Source organism: Anabrus simplex, chromosome 1 (assembly GCF_040414725.1).
Source record: "Anabrus simplex isolate iqAnaSimp1 chromosome 1, ASM4041472v1, whole genome shotgun sequence".
Taxonomy (NCBI): domain Eukaryota; kingdom Metazoa; phylum Arthropoda; class Insecta; order Orthoptera; family Tettigoniidae; genus Anabrus; species Anabrus simplex.
The window spans coordinates 439754364-439770321 of record NC_090265.1 but is presented as its reverse complement, the minus strand read 5'-3'; the positions used below and the strand labels follow the sequence as shown (position 1 = coordinate 439770321).

The 15958-nt window shown below is 38.7% G+C and overlaps 1 protein-coding gene across 8 annotated transcripts in view; it reads left to right on the top strand.

Moving 5' to 3' along the window:
• Dlish (Dachs ligand with SH3s) overlaps positions 1–15958 on the top strand; it is a 206694-nt gene that overhangs the window by 84275 nt on the left and 106461 nt on the right. For all 8 annotated transcript variants that reach the window (XR_011017519.1, XR_011017520.1, XR_011017518.1 and 5 more), the window contains exon 4: positions 10532–10668. Coding sequence is in view for 5 of the 8 variants with exons in the window: in XM_067135166.2 (XP_066991267.1) it covers positions 10532–10668 (137 nt within the window). In the remaining 3 variants the exon portion in view is untranslated. The remainder of the gene's footprint in view (positions 1–10531; positions 10669–15958) is intronic.

Below are 15958 nucleotides of genomic sequence, written 5' to 3'. Positions count from 1 at the left end.
CGTTTAATTAGTTCTTAACTATCTAAATAAACACAGGAATTCCCAAATATTTTAAACTTCATCTTGAATAAGAATTATTTCACTTTCAACAATGTCATTTATCAACAGAAGGGACTCCCAGTGGGTTCACCAGTCTCAGACATTTTAGTTGAAATCTACATAAACTATTTGGAAAAATAAAAAATAATGACCAAAAATAATGGGATCTTTTTTTATGGGCAAGATATGTTGAAAATGTCTTTACTATCATCAATCAAAGAATTACCAACAGTCACACCTTACTGGAGCAACTTAATTCTTTAAACACCCACATAAAATTCACTGTAGAATCGGAAATCAAAAAGTCCCTGAACTTTCTTGACCTTAAAATCATGAGAAAACACAATGGTTTGACCTTCAACATTTTCAGAAAACCAACTCAAATGCTCAACATCATCAAATATGTTTACTTTGTTCTTGGTGCTCAAAAAAGGGCTGCCTTTTACAGCATGATCTACAGATCCACCAATATGAAGACCTACAAACTGTTTTACAGTCAGTGACCAGGTCAGGAATGGAATGAATCTTGCGGCAAGGATAGGAATTGTGCTGGCTGCCAGGGCCTGTCGCACTCCTTTGAGGCAATGATTAATGACTGACAGATGAAATGAAATGATAGTGGAGAGTGTTGCTGGGATGAAAGATGACAGGGAAAACCGGAGTACCTGGAGATAAACCTGGCCCGCCTCTGTTTTGTCCAGCACAAATCTCACATGGAGCGACCGGGATTTGAACGGCGGAATCCAGCAGTGAGAGGCCGCCGTGGTGCTGCCTGAACCATGGAGGCTAGCCATCAATATCCTATTATGTAATAAAAATTACAGAAAAGAGATATAAACAACATACACACAATAGCATTGAATAATGGCTGCAAGAGGACTTTTGTTGGCAAAATCAACAAAATACAAAATAACCCAAATACAACGCTAAAAAAGATCTTAAGAAAAATAAGGATTTCGTTACATTCATATTTAATAACAGGAATTCATATCAGAATTCCAGCTTAATTAAAAAACAAAACTCAACATCATCTAGGACAAGTAATAATAATTATTCAAAGCTTTTTTATCACACACTTGTTAAACTATAACAACACACATTTCAATTCTGGCATTTACAAATTCAAATACTCCCATGTGACTGACATTGGTTCCATAGGTCTTACAGAAAGAATTGTTTTCATTCGATATAAAGAACATGTATAGTTGCATAGAAATGAAAAGGTTAGAGCACAGGATAGTGTGGCATGGAGAATTGCATCAAACCAATTTATAGGCTGATGACTCGAACAACAACAGAAGCCAACACAAGTTTTCAGATATGAATGATCATATGTCTGAGTCCAGTCACTCATTTTCATCCATAGAACAGGATTTGAACATCATTCACATAGCTAATAAGGGCATCCAACTAAACATATTGGAGAATATTTATGTACACTTTGACAAAGAAACAAGCCCATTTAAATCTGAACGAGATTTACATACATACATTTTCATATAGCCCGTTATGCCTTTCGGCATTCAGTCTGCAAGCCTATGTGAATTTACTAAACTTTGCCACAATCCTTTATTTGCAACTAGCGCTGTGGCCCCATTTAGTTCTATACCTCTTATCTTTAAATCGTTAGAAACTGAGTCTTACCATCGTTGTCTTGGTCTCCCTCTACTTCTCTTACCCTTCAAAACAGAGTCCATTATTCTCCTAGGTAACCTATCCTCCTCCATTCGCCTCACATGACCCCACCACTGAAGCCGGTTTATGCGTACAGCTTCATCCATCAAGTTCATTCCTAACTTAGCCTTTATATCCTCATTCTGAGTACCCTCCTGCCATTGTTTCCACCTGTTTGTACCAGCGATCATTCTCGCTACTTTCATGTCTGTAACTTCTGGCTTATGAATATCCTGAGTCTATCCAGCTTTTGCTCCCGTAAAGCAAAGTTGGTCTGAAAAGAGACCGATTGAAAGAAAGTTTCGTCCGGGAGCCGACATCCTTCTTACGGAATACTGTTGATCACAACTGCGAGCTCACTGCATTAGCTTTACTACACCTTGATTCAATCTCACTTACTATATTACCACCCTGGGAGAACACACAACCTAAATACTTGAAATTATCTACCTGTTCCAGCTTTTTATCACCAATCTGACATTCAATTCTGTTGAATTTCTTACCTACTGACATCAATTTAGTCTTTGAAATGCTAATTTTCATAGCATACCCATTGCACATATTTTCAAGTTCCAAGATATTAGACTGCAGGCTTTCGGCACGATCTTCCGTTAAGACCAAGTTGCCAGCATAGGCTAGACTGCTTACTACATTTCCAACTAACTGAATCCTTCCTTGCATTTTTATACCTTTCAGCAGATGATCCATGTAAACTACGAACAGCAAAGGTGAAATATTACAGCCTTGTCCAACCCCAGTTAGTACTGTGAACCAAGAACTCATTCTACCATCAATTCTCACTGAAGCCTAATTGTCAGCATAAATGCCTTTGGTTGATTTTAATAATCTACCTTTAATTCCATAGTCCCCCAGTATGACAAACAGCTTTTCCCTTGATACCCTGTCATATGCTTCTTCTAGATCTACGAAACATAAACACACCTGTCTATTCCGCTCGTAAGATTTTTTAATTACCTGGCGCACACTAAAAATCTGAACCTATACTTCACCTTTGGTCTGAAACCACACTGGTTTTCATCCAACTTCTTCTCAACCACTGATCGCACCCCCTTCCAAGATGCCAGTGAATACTTTGCCTGGTATACTAAACAATGAGAAACCTCGATAGTTGTTGCAATCCTTCCTGTTCCCTTGCTTATAGATAGGTGCAATTACTGCTTTTGTCCAATCTGAAGGTACCTTACCAAAACTCCAATCTAATGTTACTACTCTGTGAAGCCATTTCATCCCTGCCTTCCCACTATACTTCACCATTTCAGGTCGAATTTCATGTATTCTTGCTGCTTTATGACAATGGAGTTTATTTACCATCCTTTCCACTTCCTCAAGCGTAATTTCACCAACATTTTCCTCCTCCCCATTAGCTTGGCTGTTCACAACACCACCGGGAAGATTTTCTTTTACGTTGAGAGATGATGTTCAAAATATTCCCTCCACCTCTAGTGGTTTACCTGAATTACCCGAAACACTGTTCATTTCCTTTTTACCTCCCTTCCTAAGATTCTTTATTACTGTCCAGAAAGGTTTCCCTGTTGCTCGACCTAGCCTTTCCAGGTTATTACCAAAATCTTCCCACGACTTCTTTTTGGATTCAACAACTGTTTGTTTCGCTCTGTTTCTTTCATCTATGTACAATTCCCTGTCTGCATCAGCCCTTGTTTGGAGCCATTTCTGATAAGCCTTCTTTTTACATTTAAAAGCTGCTCTCACTTCATCATTCCACCAAGATGTTCGCTTTTTCCCATCTTTACATACAATTGTTCCTAGGCATTCCCTTGCTGTTTCTACCATACCATCCTTGTATGCCACCCATTCTCTTTTTATATCCTGAACCTGCTTACTGTCTACTGTTCAAAACTTCTCACTAGCGGCAGGCCCCGATTTCAAGTAGTTAGCGCCCTGGGCAAACAATGTTTATCCGCCCCCTCCCACGGCTCGTTTTTCTGTTCCTCTGAAAGATAATTGTTTACAAATTAAAGATTACAGTTGTGAAGATTAGGAGTTTTAAAACAGCACATTATGCAAATAAAGTTAATTCTCATAATTAAATTTATGAAATCAAATAAAGGTAACATCAAGTAGGAATCGGGCTGTTTTTGTTTTTATTTAAAAAGGCGTTGTTTCATTTTGAAAGTTTGTATGTAAATAACTAATTTTAGAAATAAGACACATGTGAATTACTATTAATTTATTGTAATTTACTTCATTCACATTTAAAAATTCAAGTTTTGCTTATAGGCTATTTGAATGTAATACTACTTTACAGAAAGGATTTTTTCCTAGCAAACTCTTGAACAATTTCATCAAAGTTGGTTTTCAAAGTTAAACCTTTTTCAATGCACATAAAGACTAATGATCTTAACTTTTCATTAAGAAGAGTCGCCCTTTTACCATTTTTTACTCTGCTTAAAACTGAGAAATCCCTTTCTGCAGTACTGTTGGTTATTGGTACGGTCAAAAACATCCTAGTTGCAATTTCAAGGTTGGGAAAAGTACTTGACAAATTGTTTTGCTTAATGTAAGAATACGCTTTAGGCAAGTTTTGGAATCCCTCGAGTTCAACATACATTTGAAAGTGTACACACTCTTTTACAAAATCTTGACTGATGTCTTCAGGGTACAGCGAACAAAGTTTCAAAGCAGCGTTCTTCACTTCTGATGATTCGGATGAGCAAGTCAGTAGTAGAGGTAACACTTGAAGTATGGAAGCTATGACTTCATATGCTTCTTTCCTCCTTGCTAAGTTTCCTATAAGTGTGTCCATTATTTTAGAGAAATTATTTTTGAAATTTGTTCTTGCATCTAGGTCTCCTTCAATCCCACGTGTTTTCATCTGAAAATACTTTCCGTTTTCTTACTCTTAAATAGCTTGGAACATCACGTCCACCTGTTTTCAAAACAGATTGCTCATACATGACAAACTTATCCCTTTTCACTTTGATGAATCCTTCCAGGGTTTTCAGTTGTATTAATGTTCCCTCAAGATTACGATTTTCATACTGCAAGTTTTTAGAACAATTGTCCTCTTTCCAAAATGTCATTCCACCCCAACTAACAGAAAAGTGGTCTCAAAATTCTGAAATTTAGTTTCAAGGTTTTGTGCCTCAAGTCTAAAAGCAGGTTTTACACTAAAGTCTTCAGATAGCTGCCTCAACGATTTTCGTATTTATTCATAACAATTTATCAAAGCTCTTGCAGATGATCTGGTTTCTGATAAAGATGTTACCACTGGCGTACCTTTTTTTTTTTTTTAATGCCAAGAATTGCTTCAAAATACTCCACCTGTACATTGAAATAGAAAAGTAATTGTACAACTCCTGGACGAAGCCAAAGAAAACTACTGTGGCAGTGCAGCATTCTGCGGCAGCCAAACCAACAAGATTTGATGAATGTGCTGCACACGGTATGTACCGGTATTCTGCAAGGGGGCTTTGCTGCTTTATTCAGGCCCGAAGACTTGAGTAAACTCCTGACATATTGGAAGCATTATCATAACTTTGGCCCTTACAATTCTTGATGTTTATTTCGAAACTCTCAAGACAGTCAACTACAGCTTTTTCTAGTCCAGCAGATGTATGTGATATTCCAGGCAGAAGCTTAATTAGTTGTTCTACATGCTTTGGCTGTGTTTGAGGTACACATCGTAAAACAATAGCCAACTGGTCAGTGTGAGAGCAATCAGGCGTCGAATCTACAATGACTAGTATCTAGCTTCTTTTACTTCATCAACTGCAGTTTTAAGCACGCAATTCCCCATAACTTCAATAAATTCATTACATATTTGAGAAGACAGGTATGAGGTGTGCCCTTGACCTTTGTTACTGTATTTCCCAATGTGCTGAGCAAGGAAAGGGTCATATTCACTCATTAACTCGAGGCATCCAAGATACAAACCATTTGAAGTTGATCCAAAATCCTCATTGTCTCCGTGGAAAGGTAAACCCCTAACTGCCAAAATCGTACAACAGAAATTATTCTTGACATTATACTCCGCCTGTAGTTTACCTCTTCTTCATACTGTGCAAACAGAATTTTATCAACCGATATTAACTGTTTTTGTCTGGTGATGTACGTAAGAACATTACGCCTGTGGTCATGAGAATGTTCATGATGTTTCAGTAGTTTGTAGCTGTGCTTCCAGTCACTAAAACTGGTAGAAAAATGTGCTTTTGCATTGTCTGGTTGAAATAAACAGCATCGAATACAGAATACTTTCCCAGTTGACTATGAATACAATAACTAATCTCTTAAAATAACGTCTCCATTAGGAAGAGTACTCTTAAACATGTTTTGAGACAATGTTCTTTTACCATCATTGTAAGTTTGCAGAGATTTCGAAAAATCCACCATTACGTTTTGTTTTGGACAATGTTTAATAATAATGCTATTTGCTTTACGTCCCACTAACTACTCTTGTATGGTTTTCGGAGACGCCGAGGTGCCGGAATTTAGTCCCGCAGGAATTCTTTTACGTGCCAGTAAATCTACCGACACGAGGCTGGCGTATTTGAGCACCTTCAAATACCACTGGACTGAGCCAGGATCGAACCTGCCACGTTGGGGTCAGAAGGCCAGCGCCTCAACCGTCTGAGCCACTCAGCCTGGCGGACAATGTTTAATGACATTCCTAACTACTGAATTTAACTTGTCATTTCAAGTAGCAGGGTCATGTCTACAAAATGAATTAGGTAAGGTTGTGATTGTGAAATAGCTCCAAACGGCTGCTGGACAGCTTCAGGCTCATTGTTCATTTTAATACTAACACTGATCAGTCTGTGTATCTATGCCTTGTACATCTTCTTGTGTAAAGTTAAATGAGACCAATGACGAAGTCAAAGGTTTTGTTAAGTCTTCCTGGCATTCCGATTCCAAGGTTGAAATGGCGTATGGCTTTTAGTTCCGGGAGTGTCCGAGGACATGTTCGGCTCGCTAGGTGCGGGTCTTTTGATTTGACGCCCGTAGGCTACCTGCATGTCGTGATGAGGATGAAATGATGATCAAGACGACACATACACCCAACCCCCATGCCATCATTATAAATTCCCGACCCTGCCGGGAATCGAACCCGGGACCCCTGTGACCAAAGGCCAGCACACTAACCCTTTAACCATGGAGCCGGACATTCCGAGGTTGGAGTTGAGCGAGTGAAAGTAAATAACTTTCCTATTTTAGGCTGAATACAAACAACGCGCTGCTAAAAAGCAGAGTGACGTACTTAAACTACTTAAGAAAGTGCTTCAGCAATCCATCTCTGGTCATCAGCAAATTCCATTGTGAGCAATACGACATATGTTAACGTTGATGCTTTCACAACCCGTAGTTATAGACACGATATGGACTTTTGAGCTTATGCCGTGTCAAGAAAACAAGGTGAAACTCTTTACGTTTTGCAGAGAACTTTGCTGCACATCTTCAGAAGAAAATCTCACTCTTTATGTTTCGCGGAGAGTTTCACCTTGTTATCTTAACACGACATAAACCCAAAAGCCCATATCCTGTCTACAGCATGACTTAGTTTTGGGGCTGAGGTTACTGACGTGTCCATCCAGGCCTCGGAACACAGGTACTCTTCCACTCGGCCGGCCGGCAGTCTGATGTCCTCATCATCCCTCTGCACTTTCATTCAGGCGTCATGACTCCATTTTCCTTCAAATTCAGGTGGTCCTTCAGCAGGGAAATTTGTGTTCGCCCTGTTTCTTGGAGCAGTTACTTGCAGTCTTCTATGCAAGGCCTTTGGGACAGAGCGTCAGCGTTGGAGTATAGGTGAACCTTGCGCTGTTCAGTCACAGAGTTATACTGTTGCAGTCTCTCTAGCCATCCTGTGAGCTTTCTTTCCAGGTTCTTGAAATTTAGAAGCCACCTGGGTGATGTATGGTCAAGTCCTAATAGGGAATTATTGGCCGTACAGGTACTTATGGAAATGCTTGGTGGTCTTCACAGTGGTCAGCAGTTCTTTCTGGGTGAGGCAGTAATTTATTTCCTGTTTAGAGAGAGCCTTACTGAAGTATGCCACTGCTTTCTCTTTGCTGTCCACCACTTGTGACTGGATACCCCTTGTGCCAAATTCACTGTCATCCATGTCAAGCACAAACTTTGCCCCAGCTCTGGGATATGCCAATACTGGTGCTGTACATAGTGCATACTTCAGGTGGTCAATAGCTTTCTGCATTTCTCCATCCAGATGAATCATTGATCATTCTCCGTAAGGCGATACAGTGGTTTGATGATGTTGGCAAATCCACTGACGAATCGATGGCAGTAAATGCAGAGGCTCAGGGAACTTCGAAGCTGGAACTTGTCCTTGGGTACTGGCCACTTCCTCACCGCCATGATTTTCCTTGTATTGGTCCAGACTCCCTTCTGCTTCTTTCCTAAATAGCTGGCATTCTCTGGGGTCGACTTTAGCTGGGCTGCTCTCAGTTTATCGAAAAGCACCCTCAAGGTTTTGAGGTGGTCATTGAAGGTGCTTCACAGAATTATGATGACGTCATCTAGGTAGATCAGGCACATCTTCCAGTTTAGTCCTCTCAGCACAGTCTCAATCAGCCTCTCGAAAGTTGCCGGGGCGTTGCGCAACCCAAATGGCATGAGCTTGAACTGGCAGATACTATGTCCAAATGAGAATTCAGTCTTCTCTCAGTCCTTAGGATGAATGTCTTCTTGCCAGTAGCCACACTTCAGATCCAGCATGGAGAACCACTTTGACCCTGATACCGTATCAATCCAATGTAGTAGGTAGCTTTCTTTCTTCGTGACATCATTCTCTCTCCTGTAATCGACAAAGCTGAGTAGAGCTATCCTTCTTCTTTACCAACACTACTGGGGAGCTTGAAGGGCTTTCTGAGCATTCTATTACTTGCTTCTCCTGATCATCTGGTGTACTTCTTGTTTCGTGAGTGGAACTTATCAAAATGGAGCCATGATCGGTGCGGTCACCCATTCATCAATTCGATGTTGGATGAGTTTCATCCTGTCCTGTTGCTGTTCAGGGAGAAGGTGTCCTGATACTCCCAGTAGGTCTTCTGTCTCTTGTTTCCCATGTTCTAGGTTGTCATCGGATTGCTCATACACTTTCTGACATGTTCCGTCCTGCTCTTGCTAACATATCTGCTTGCAGCAGGTGATCCGATTCGATGGTTTCAAAGCGGGCAATCGATATAACAGGTTCACATACTCAGAGTGCTGCCTTGAATGGCGATGTCATAATCATTCAAGTTGGACGATCAAGTTTTAGGCTGATGAGAGGTGTTGATGAACATCTTGGCGATCAGTAGTCCGTTCATTTGAATGTTCTGATACTCAGAATCCACAATGGCCGTCCAAGCCCCAACAACTCCATTCACGTCCAGAGCCACGACCACCTCGGTCCTATCTGGGATGGTCAGGTCATCTCGCAGCTTCACCTAGCGTAATGCAATGTCTTCTCATGATATAGATATTGTCTTCTCGTGCCGGTTGTGTGACAGTTTCTTTATCCCCATACCGAAGCACATTGGAGCTAATGCCCAGGATGATTTTATCCTGATTCAGGAAGTGGAGTCTGATTATTATGTTGATCACAATGTCTTCTACAAAAACTCGGTTCTTCTCTGTCCTCCGTCCCATGGAGAATTCCATCTCCATCTCACCGTAGACAGGCGGCAGTCACCAGATTGCGGTTCAGCGGCAAGGGCTGAATTCTTCACCGCTTTGCAACCGTTGGCTTGGTGATGGCTTTCATCATTCCGGTGTCAGTTGCCATATTCTGCACTATCCTATTGATGACTCTATCTGCCATCAAGCTGCTACCACTGAATCGTAGTCTCAACATGAGCCTAGGCTGCTTGGACTTGACATCCATCCTGAGTCAGCATTTATTCCGTAAGGGTAGCTAATGGTTGTTTCCCTAACTTGTTGGGCATCCTGATGTCAGCTGGAGGCTTTTGTCTTTGATGGTCTTCACTGTTCCGGCTTATGTGGCCCTTGTTAGCGTAATTACAGGAGGTGGAAGATCCTCGGGGCATCCGCTGGCTCAAGTGTCGTTCTTTCACCTCATTCATTGAGTTTTGCTTGGCTTCGTGGAACCTTCCTGCTGTTTTAAGCAAGTCACTCAGGGACATGTCTATCTGTGGCTGCTCAGTTTTGTCCTCTTCCAGGCAATGCACACTAATCTGTTATCTCAATGCCTGCTTCATGGCCTGAAACTCCATTATGTGGCCGAGAATGTCTCTTAGGATCTTGAGGCGGGTGAGGCAAAGGGCCTGTGGAGTATTTGGTTCACAGTACATTTATGAACGTCTGCCTACCTCCGCTGTTTGAGGAACTCTTCTGGTGCAGATGAGTAGGCCAGGCAGACGTGATGGACGTCATCTGTCTCCAACTCTTGGAGCGTCTCTGTACTCCTCAGAGTCATAGTCCAAATCTGTGTCTGGCAGGCCTGGTAGACACGTTGGTGTTACTTGATAAGACTAGGTTATATGCTGACACTGGGTTTCACCCTCTCCATACATTATCATCATCATCATCATCATCATCATCATCATCATCATCATCATCACACCCAGACTCACAGTTTGACCATGGGCTTCAGTTTGAAAGAGCTTCACCAGGCATCACTGGAGGCCACACAACATCACGTCACATATTTATTTAAGAGATTCACTCTCCTTTTTATTAGTCATTGCATATGGATCTGTATGTGCAGATATTAACTATTTTATTACAGCTAACATTGTGTAGCTTTGGTGAATTGGCCAATCATGCTGTATAAGAGGCTTTTAAGTTATTGCTGGTACAAGTTGATAAATTAATTTTTCAGGTGCTGATGTTTCTGACTGTGAAAGTTATGGCAATAAGAAAACAACAGCAGCAACCCAGCAGTTAAATATAACGAGTTCTCAAGCATCGCTACATAGTGTATCATCTTCACAGCCAGATGTTCACCCCTTCTTTAAGGTAAAATGTCAAATTACAACAGTGGCTTGCTTGCATTCATGCATCAAGTTTCCTCACAAAATTTGTAGTCTTATGTAAATTCTTTTCTTAGACCACAATATTTTTTGATGATTTTTTCCTCACTTTTGTGTTTTCTTCCACTCCACCATACCTATTTTTTTTTTTTTTTTTTTTCCACGGGTTTTCATATTTACAGAAATCGTGTCTCTTCAGGGAGGAACAGATGAAATACTAGAACTTTGTACAAAATGAAACCTTCCTTTATTAAAGAAATTATGACCACCTATGATACATTTGCAAAACACCTCATTGATACTGTGCTCTATGTTTAGAATATGGATGTATGTTCCTCGCATTTAATATTTTATAAAACGTAATTTTTATTATTATCAAATTATAATTCACCTACCATGTAGATACAAACTCAGTGGATACCCACAACAAGCATATAGGTCTAGTTGTTTCTGAGGAAAGTGTACCTATGAGGAACTTACAATTATTAAAGGAAATGCACACAAATGTGCAAAGTTTACAACTTGAAACCTGTGAAACCTGTACACATCTACTGGAGGCAATATCCATGTAATAAATAAGTTTTCAAATGAATTAAGCTTGGAAGGGTGTATCATGCACTGTTGAAATCCAGGTGTTACAATCATTACTGCATATGTCATCCTTATCAGTCATTGTTTTTTAGTTCCTCTGAAGTTCTTTATTCTTAGTACATCTCTACCTTCTTCTTCCTCTTCTTCTTATTGTACATATGTGTTAGCAAATACAGTAGAGAAAATACGCGACACTCAGCGAGATATTAAGCGACAGCTATTAGAGCTCTCTCTAGCGGGTAGACCTGAGAACTACTGATTATCATAAGAGCACGTGTATTTGTGTGTGAAGTTTTTGGTGTTATGCATTTTCAGTGAGTTGACATAATTAGATAGTAACGTGTGTCATTCCTTGATATATCCTCTCAACATGAGGGGAAAGGTATGTGCTGTGTTTGGCTGCAGTAACTATGAAGTAGAGAAGAATGCGCGGTCTTTCTTTCGCTACCCTCGTGACAAGAAAATCTAAGTAATATTATGTTTGCATATATATTCTTCCAGTGACAAAGAGATTTTTATAGTACTTCATAATCTTTTGACCTGCTCGACCCATATTTTAACTGGGTTAAAATATAATATGCATATTTTATTGTAAAGTGCAGCAGTTAACCTTCAATACCGATGTGTTGTTGTAGGTGTGATCTGTGGGTTTTGAAATGTCACAGAAGTTATTTGGATAAGATGTACAAGAAAGAAGGGACGTTACGCTTATATAAGAATTATAAGATCTGTTCAAATCATTTCCAGGCCAGCGACTTTAAAAATCCTTGACCATACAGCCAAGGTTATGTTATATTTTACTGTAATTGTACGTAAATATTCCTCAAAGCATCACTATCACAGCATTTTCATACTTTCCATTCCTTTATCCCTCTTCTCAGATTAAAGCCAGGATTTTATAGATTTTCTTTCTGTTAGTAGGCTTCATGTTAATAGGAAAATCGTCCAGCTTTTAAATGTTAATTCATTGCATTATGTGTGTAAGGAATGTGCCATTATTTTTATTGACAAATGTCTTAATGTTATGATACAGTGTTTTTTAAACGAGAAAAAGAGACAAATCTAATCGTAAAAGTTCAGGCAGGAATGCTAAAGCAAAAAAAGTAATGCATAAATGAAAGATCAAGCCATTTTACAGCAGTCCATTTCACATCTTGTTTATATGTCTAATTTCAGTCTTTAATTAATAACCTTTTAAATAATTCTTAATTCATTTATCCAGAATTGCTTTAGCAACTTCAAAGTTAATATCTCAATAATACTTTCTTTCTAGACGTAATTTATTTATCCATTTTCGTATATGCATTTCCATTGATATTTGAATTTAGCGCGACTTTTCAGGTCAAGTCACTAGGAGCACCACCGTCGAATTGTCTCCCATTTTAACAAGGCTAAATCCGTAAGTGTTGCGTATTGTCTCTACTGTATTTGGTGTTAGTAATGCTTTGTTGCTAAGATTCTCGTGTCTCGGTAAACTCTAAAGCTCCAGACTCCCTATTGAATATTTCTAGGTTTCCCTTCTTAGCTTCTCTGTTTAATTCCTCTCCTGCACTGCTAGTTTCTCAATCTCCTTATTAAGCTTTATATCCTCCTTGTTGGCTTCTTTTAAGGTAAAGTCTAATTTCTTTATTTTACTGCTTCTTTGTACATTTATGAAAACTTACAGATTCCAATGTTTTCATTGAAATTATAGTTCAGTTACCTTTTACTGTTGAGAATATATCTTTAATATCTTTGAAAGAAACTATATAGAAAGTAAACAAGAAATACCTGCAGTCTGATAAAAAAACAAAAAGAAGTGGATAACAGATGATATCTTGGACTTAATGGAAGAATGCAGAAAAGCTAAGAACAATAAGGCTCAATACCGTCAGATACATGGTCAAATTAGAAGAGAAATTAGAAAAGCAAAACAAAATTGGATGATTGAAAAATGCAGAAACATTCAGAATATGGAAAAAAATGTATACCTTCAATATGCGCAAAATTATAAAAGAAGCAACTGGAACTTTCAGAAGAAAGATGCCTCTTGTTCTAGAAGATAATTCAAGGAAACCTATTATAAATCATCTTGACAAAATTAAAATATGGGAAACATATATAGAAGAATTGTTCTACGATAAATCTATTAAAGAAACTATTTAGAATAGATTATGTTGGGTCCACCTTGTCAATACACTTTTAATGAAAAATGAAAATTATTTATTTTATCATACATGTTTCAGGAACAATATCCATTCCCTTCATCAATGATGTCAGATCAAGGAATAAAAAACAATATAACACTATCTTTTGTTTTTCTTACAATTTAGAGAAGTATTGTATCCTAATTAACCATATCAATGAATAACCAAACTAGTGAAATATTATGAAAAATTATCATTATTTAAAATTTAATATTTTGATGAATTGACTGAGAATACCTAAATAAATTTAAAATCTTCAAGTTTTTTATACTACTATTAGAAAGGACTCCAATCATCCATATAAATTATAAACAGGAGAGGTTTCCACCTATTCAATACATAGTTGTATTTGCAATGTTATTTACTTTACATGGGACTAGTTTCAACCCTTCTCGGGGTCATCATCAGCCATATCCTAAAACATGTTTCTATTCGGTAAGAACCTTATGAATATATAATTTACAATATGATGTGTGGTTGAATTAGGCAAGGTGCTATGGCGCTCAAGTACAAATGAGATGTTTTGTGTTGTAGGTCAATTTCAGTGTGATTTTAGAAGTGTGGTGTATCAGATGGAATTCAGTAGGTCCTGGTTATACATAACGGTTGTGGACCAAGTGCTATGGTACTTAGAATGAACACAATATAACACGACACATATAATAAAAGTATACAAGTATGTACAATGTTTGAGTAACAAACATTGGTTTCCCATTTTCACACCGCTTCCTTCCAACTCCTAGGCCTTTCGTATCCCATCGTCACCATAAGACCTATATGTGTTGGTGTGGCGTAAAACCCCTAGCAATTTAGGGGATTTCTTTTCGTTTTTAGGTTTGCATTATTAAGAACTGTTTAGAATTAGATTTAGATGTGCTGCTAAGAAAACACAAAGATAATTATTTTATCTCCCTGTTACGCAGATACTTGAACCCAACACTTTTAAAGGCACAGTTCGAGCAAGTTATATTGTTGCTGTGAAAATTGCAAAAAGTGGGCGACCCTTTACTGATGTTGAATTTGTAAAAGAAAGTTTAATAGAGTGCTCAGAAGTATTGTGTCCATGTGCTTTGGCCCACTTTGAGGCGATAAGCTTGTCAAAACAAACCATCTCTCGTCGTGTACAAGAACTTGGTGCCGACCTGAAAGAGCAATTGCGTAATAAATGCGGCACTTAAACAGCCTTGACAATTGCATCAAGTTTACTAAAGAAGATGAGGACAATAATATCATCAATTTTTAGACATTACAATCACCAGGACCTTAAACAATTTTGATTTCCAGATTCACAGAAAACCTTCATTCACTCCCACAACCATAAAACAAAATTCTCTTCACCCACAATCGCACAAACAAGCCTCATTTTACAGTTTAGTGTACAGAGCGTTAAAAATTCCCATGTCAACCGTCAATTTAAAAAAAGAAATAAGTACCATAAAAGAAATAGCTGTTTTCAATGGATACAATCCCTCAATCATACAGAAAATAATCAATAAAGTGAAATTGAAATTGGCCACAAACCTCTCCCCAATAAAAATTAATAAGCCCAAATATGCATCATTCACCTACATTAACCCCATTATACATCAAATCGCTACCCCTTTAAAAAAACATGATATTAGGGTAGCCTATAAGACCCATAATTCTAATCAAAAGCTATTTTTCAACCACAATAAGATAAACTCGGACAACAATAAATTTTCGGGCTCTGGCATTTATAGACTGAAATGTGCTGAATGTAACAGTTCATATATCGGTCAAACTGGTAGGAGCTTTGCAATTAGATATGCAGAACATTTCAATGCCCAAAAGCACAATAAACACTCAGCCATGAGCATCCATATGAAAGACACCGGACATAGCTTTACCACAATCGAACAGGATTTCCAGGCTCATGACCGAGTTCGAAAATTTATACATTTTTTTGGACCAAAAATATAATAAGAATAAGAATTTAAATGATCCAATAGACAACCGAAGCCCTCTTTACGAACAATTAATATTAATATTAATATTTTCGCTCAATAGTTTAAATCTGAAAGACAAAAGACTTGTTAACATCCTCAAAACAAGCTCTCCAAGCACCCCCACTAAGCCGCTCAACTCATCACGCCCCTATTCTCCCTCCAATACACACAACTCCTCCCCAAGCGCCAATCACATACCCACAGCGCCGCCTTCTCAAATCCACTCCCCTCCTCTAAGACGTCACACGTACAACACGAGGAGCAGGACATTAGCGACAGCCAGTGCTCCACAAACCTCCTAACAATTAGGCAACAGCTCAACAGCTTTCAAGGTAAATTTTTAACTTTCACATTTTTCATTTCTCAATGATTTCCCGTTTCTTTTCTTTTTCCGTCATTTCACTTAACTAATTAAGACAAATCCTCCATTTTCAGATTTCCCTCACATGTAGGACAGCTCAAACACCGATTGCACTGCACAACATTTTCGACCGTTGCCCATTCAACCAACAACTGACCTTCCCACACTTCA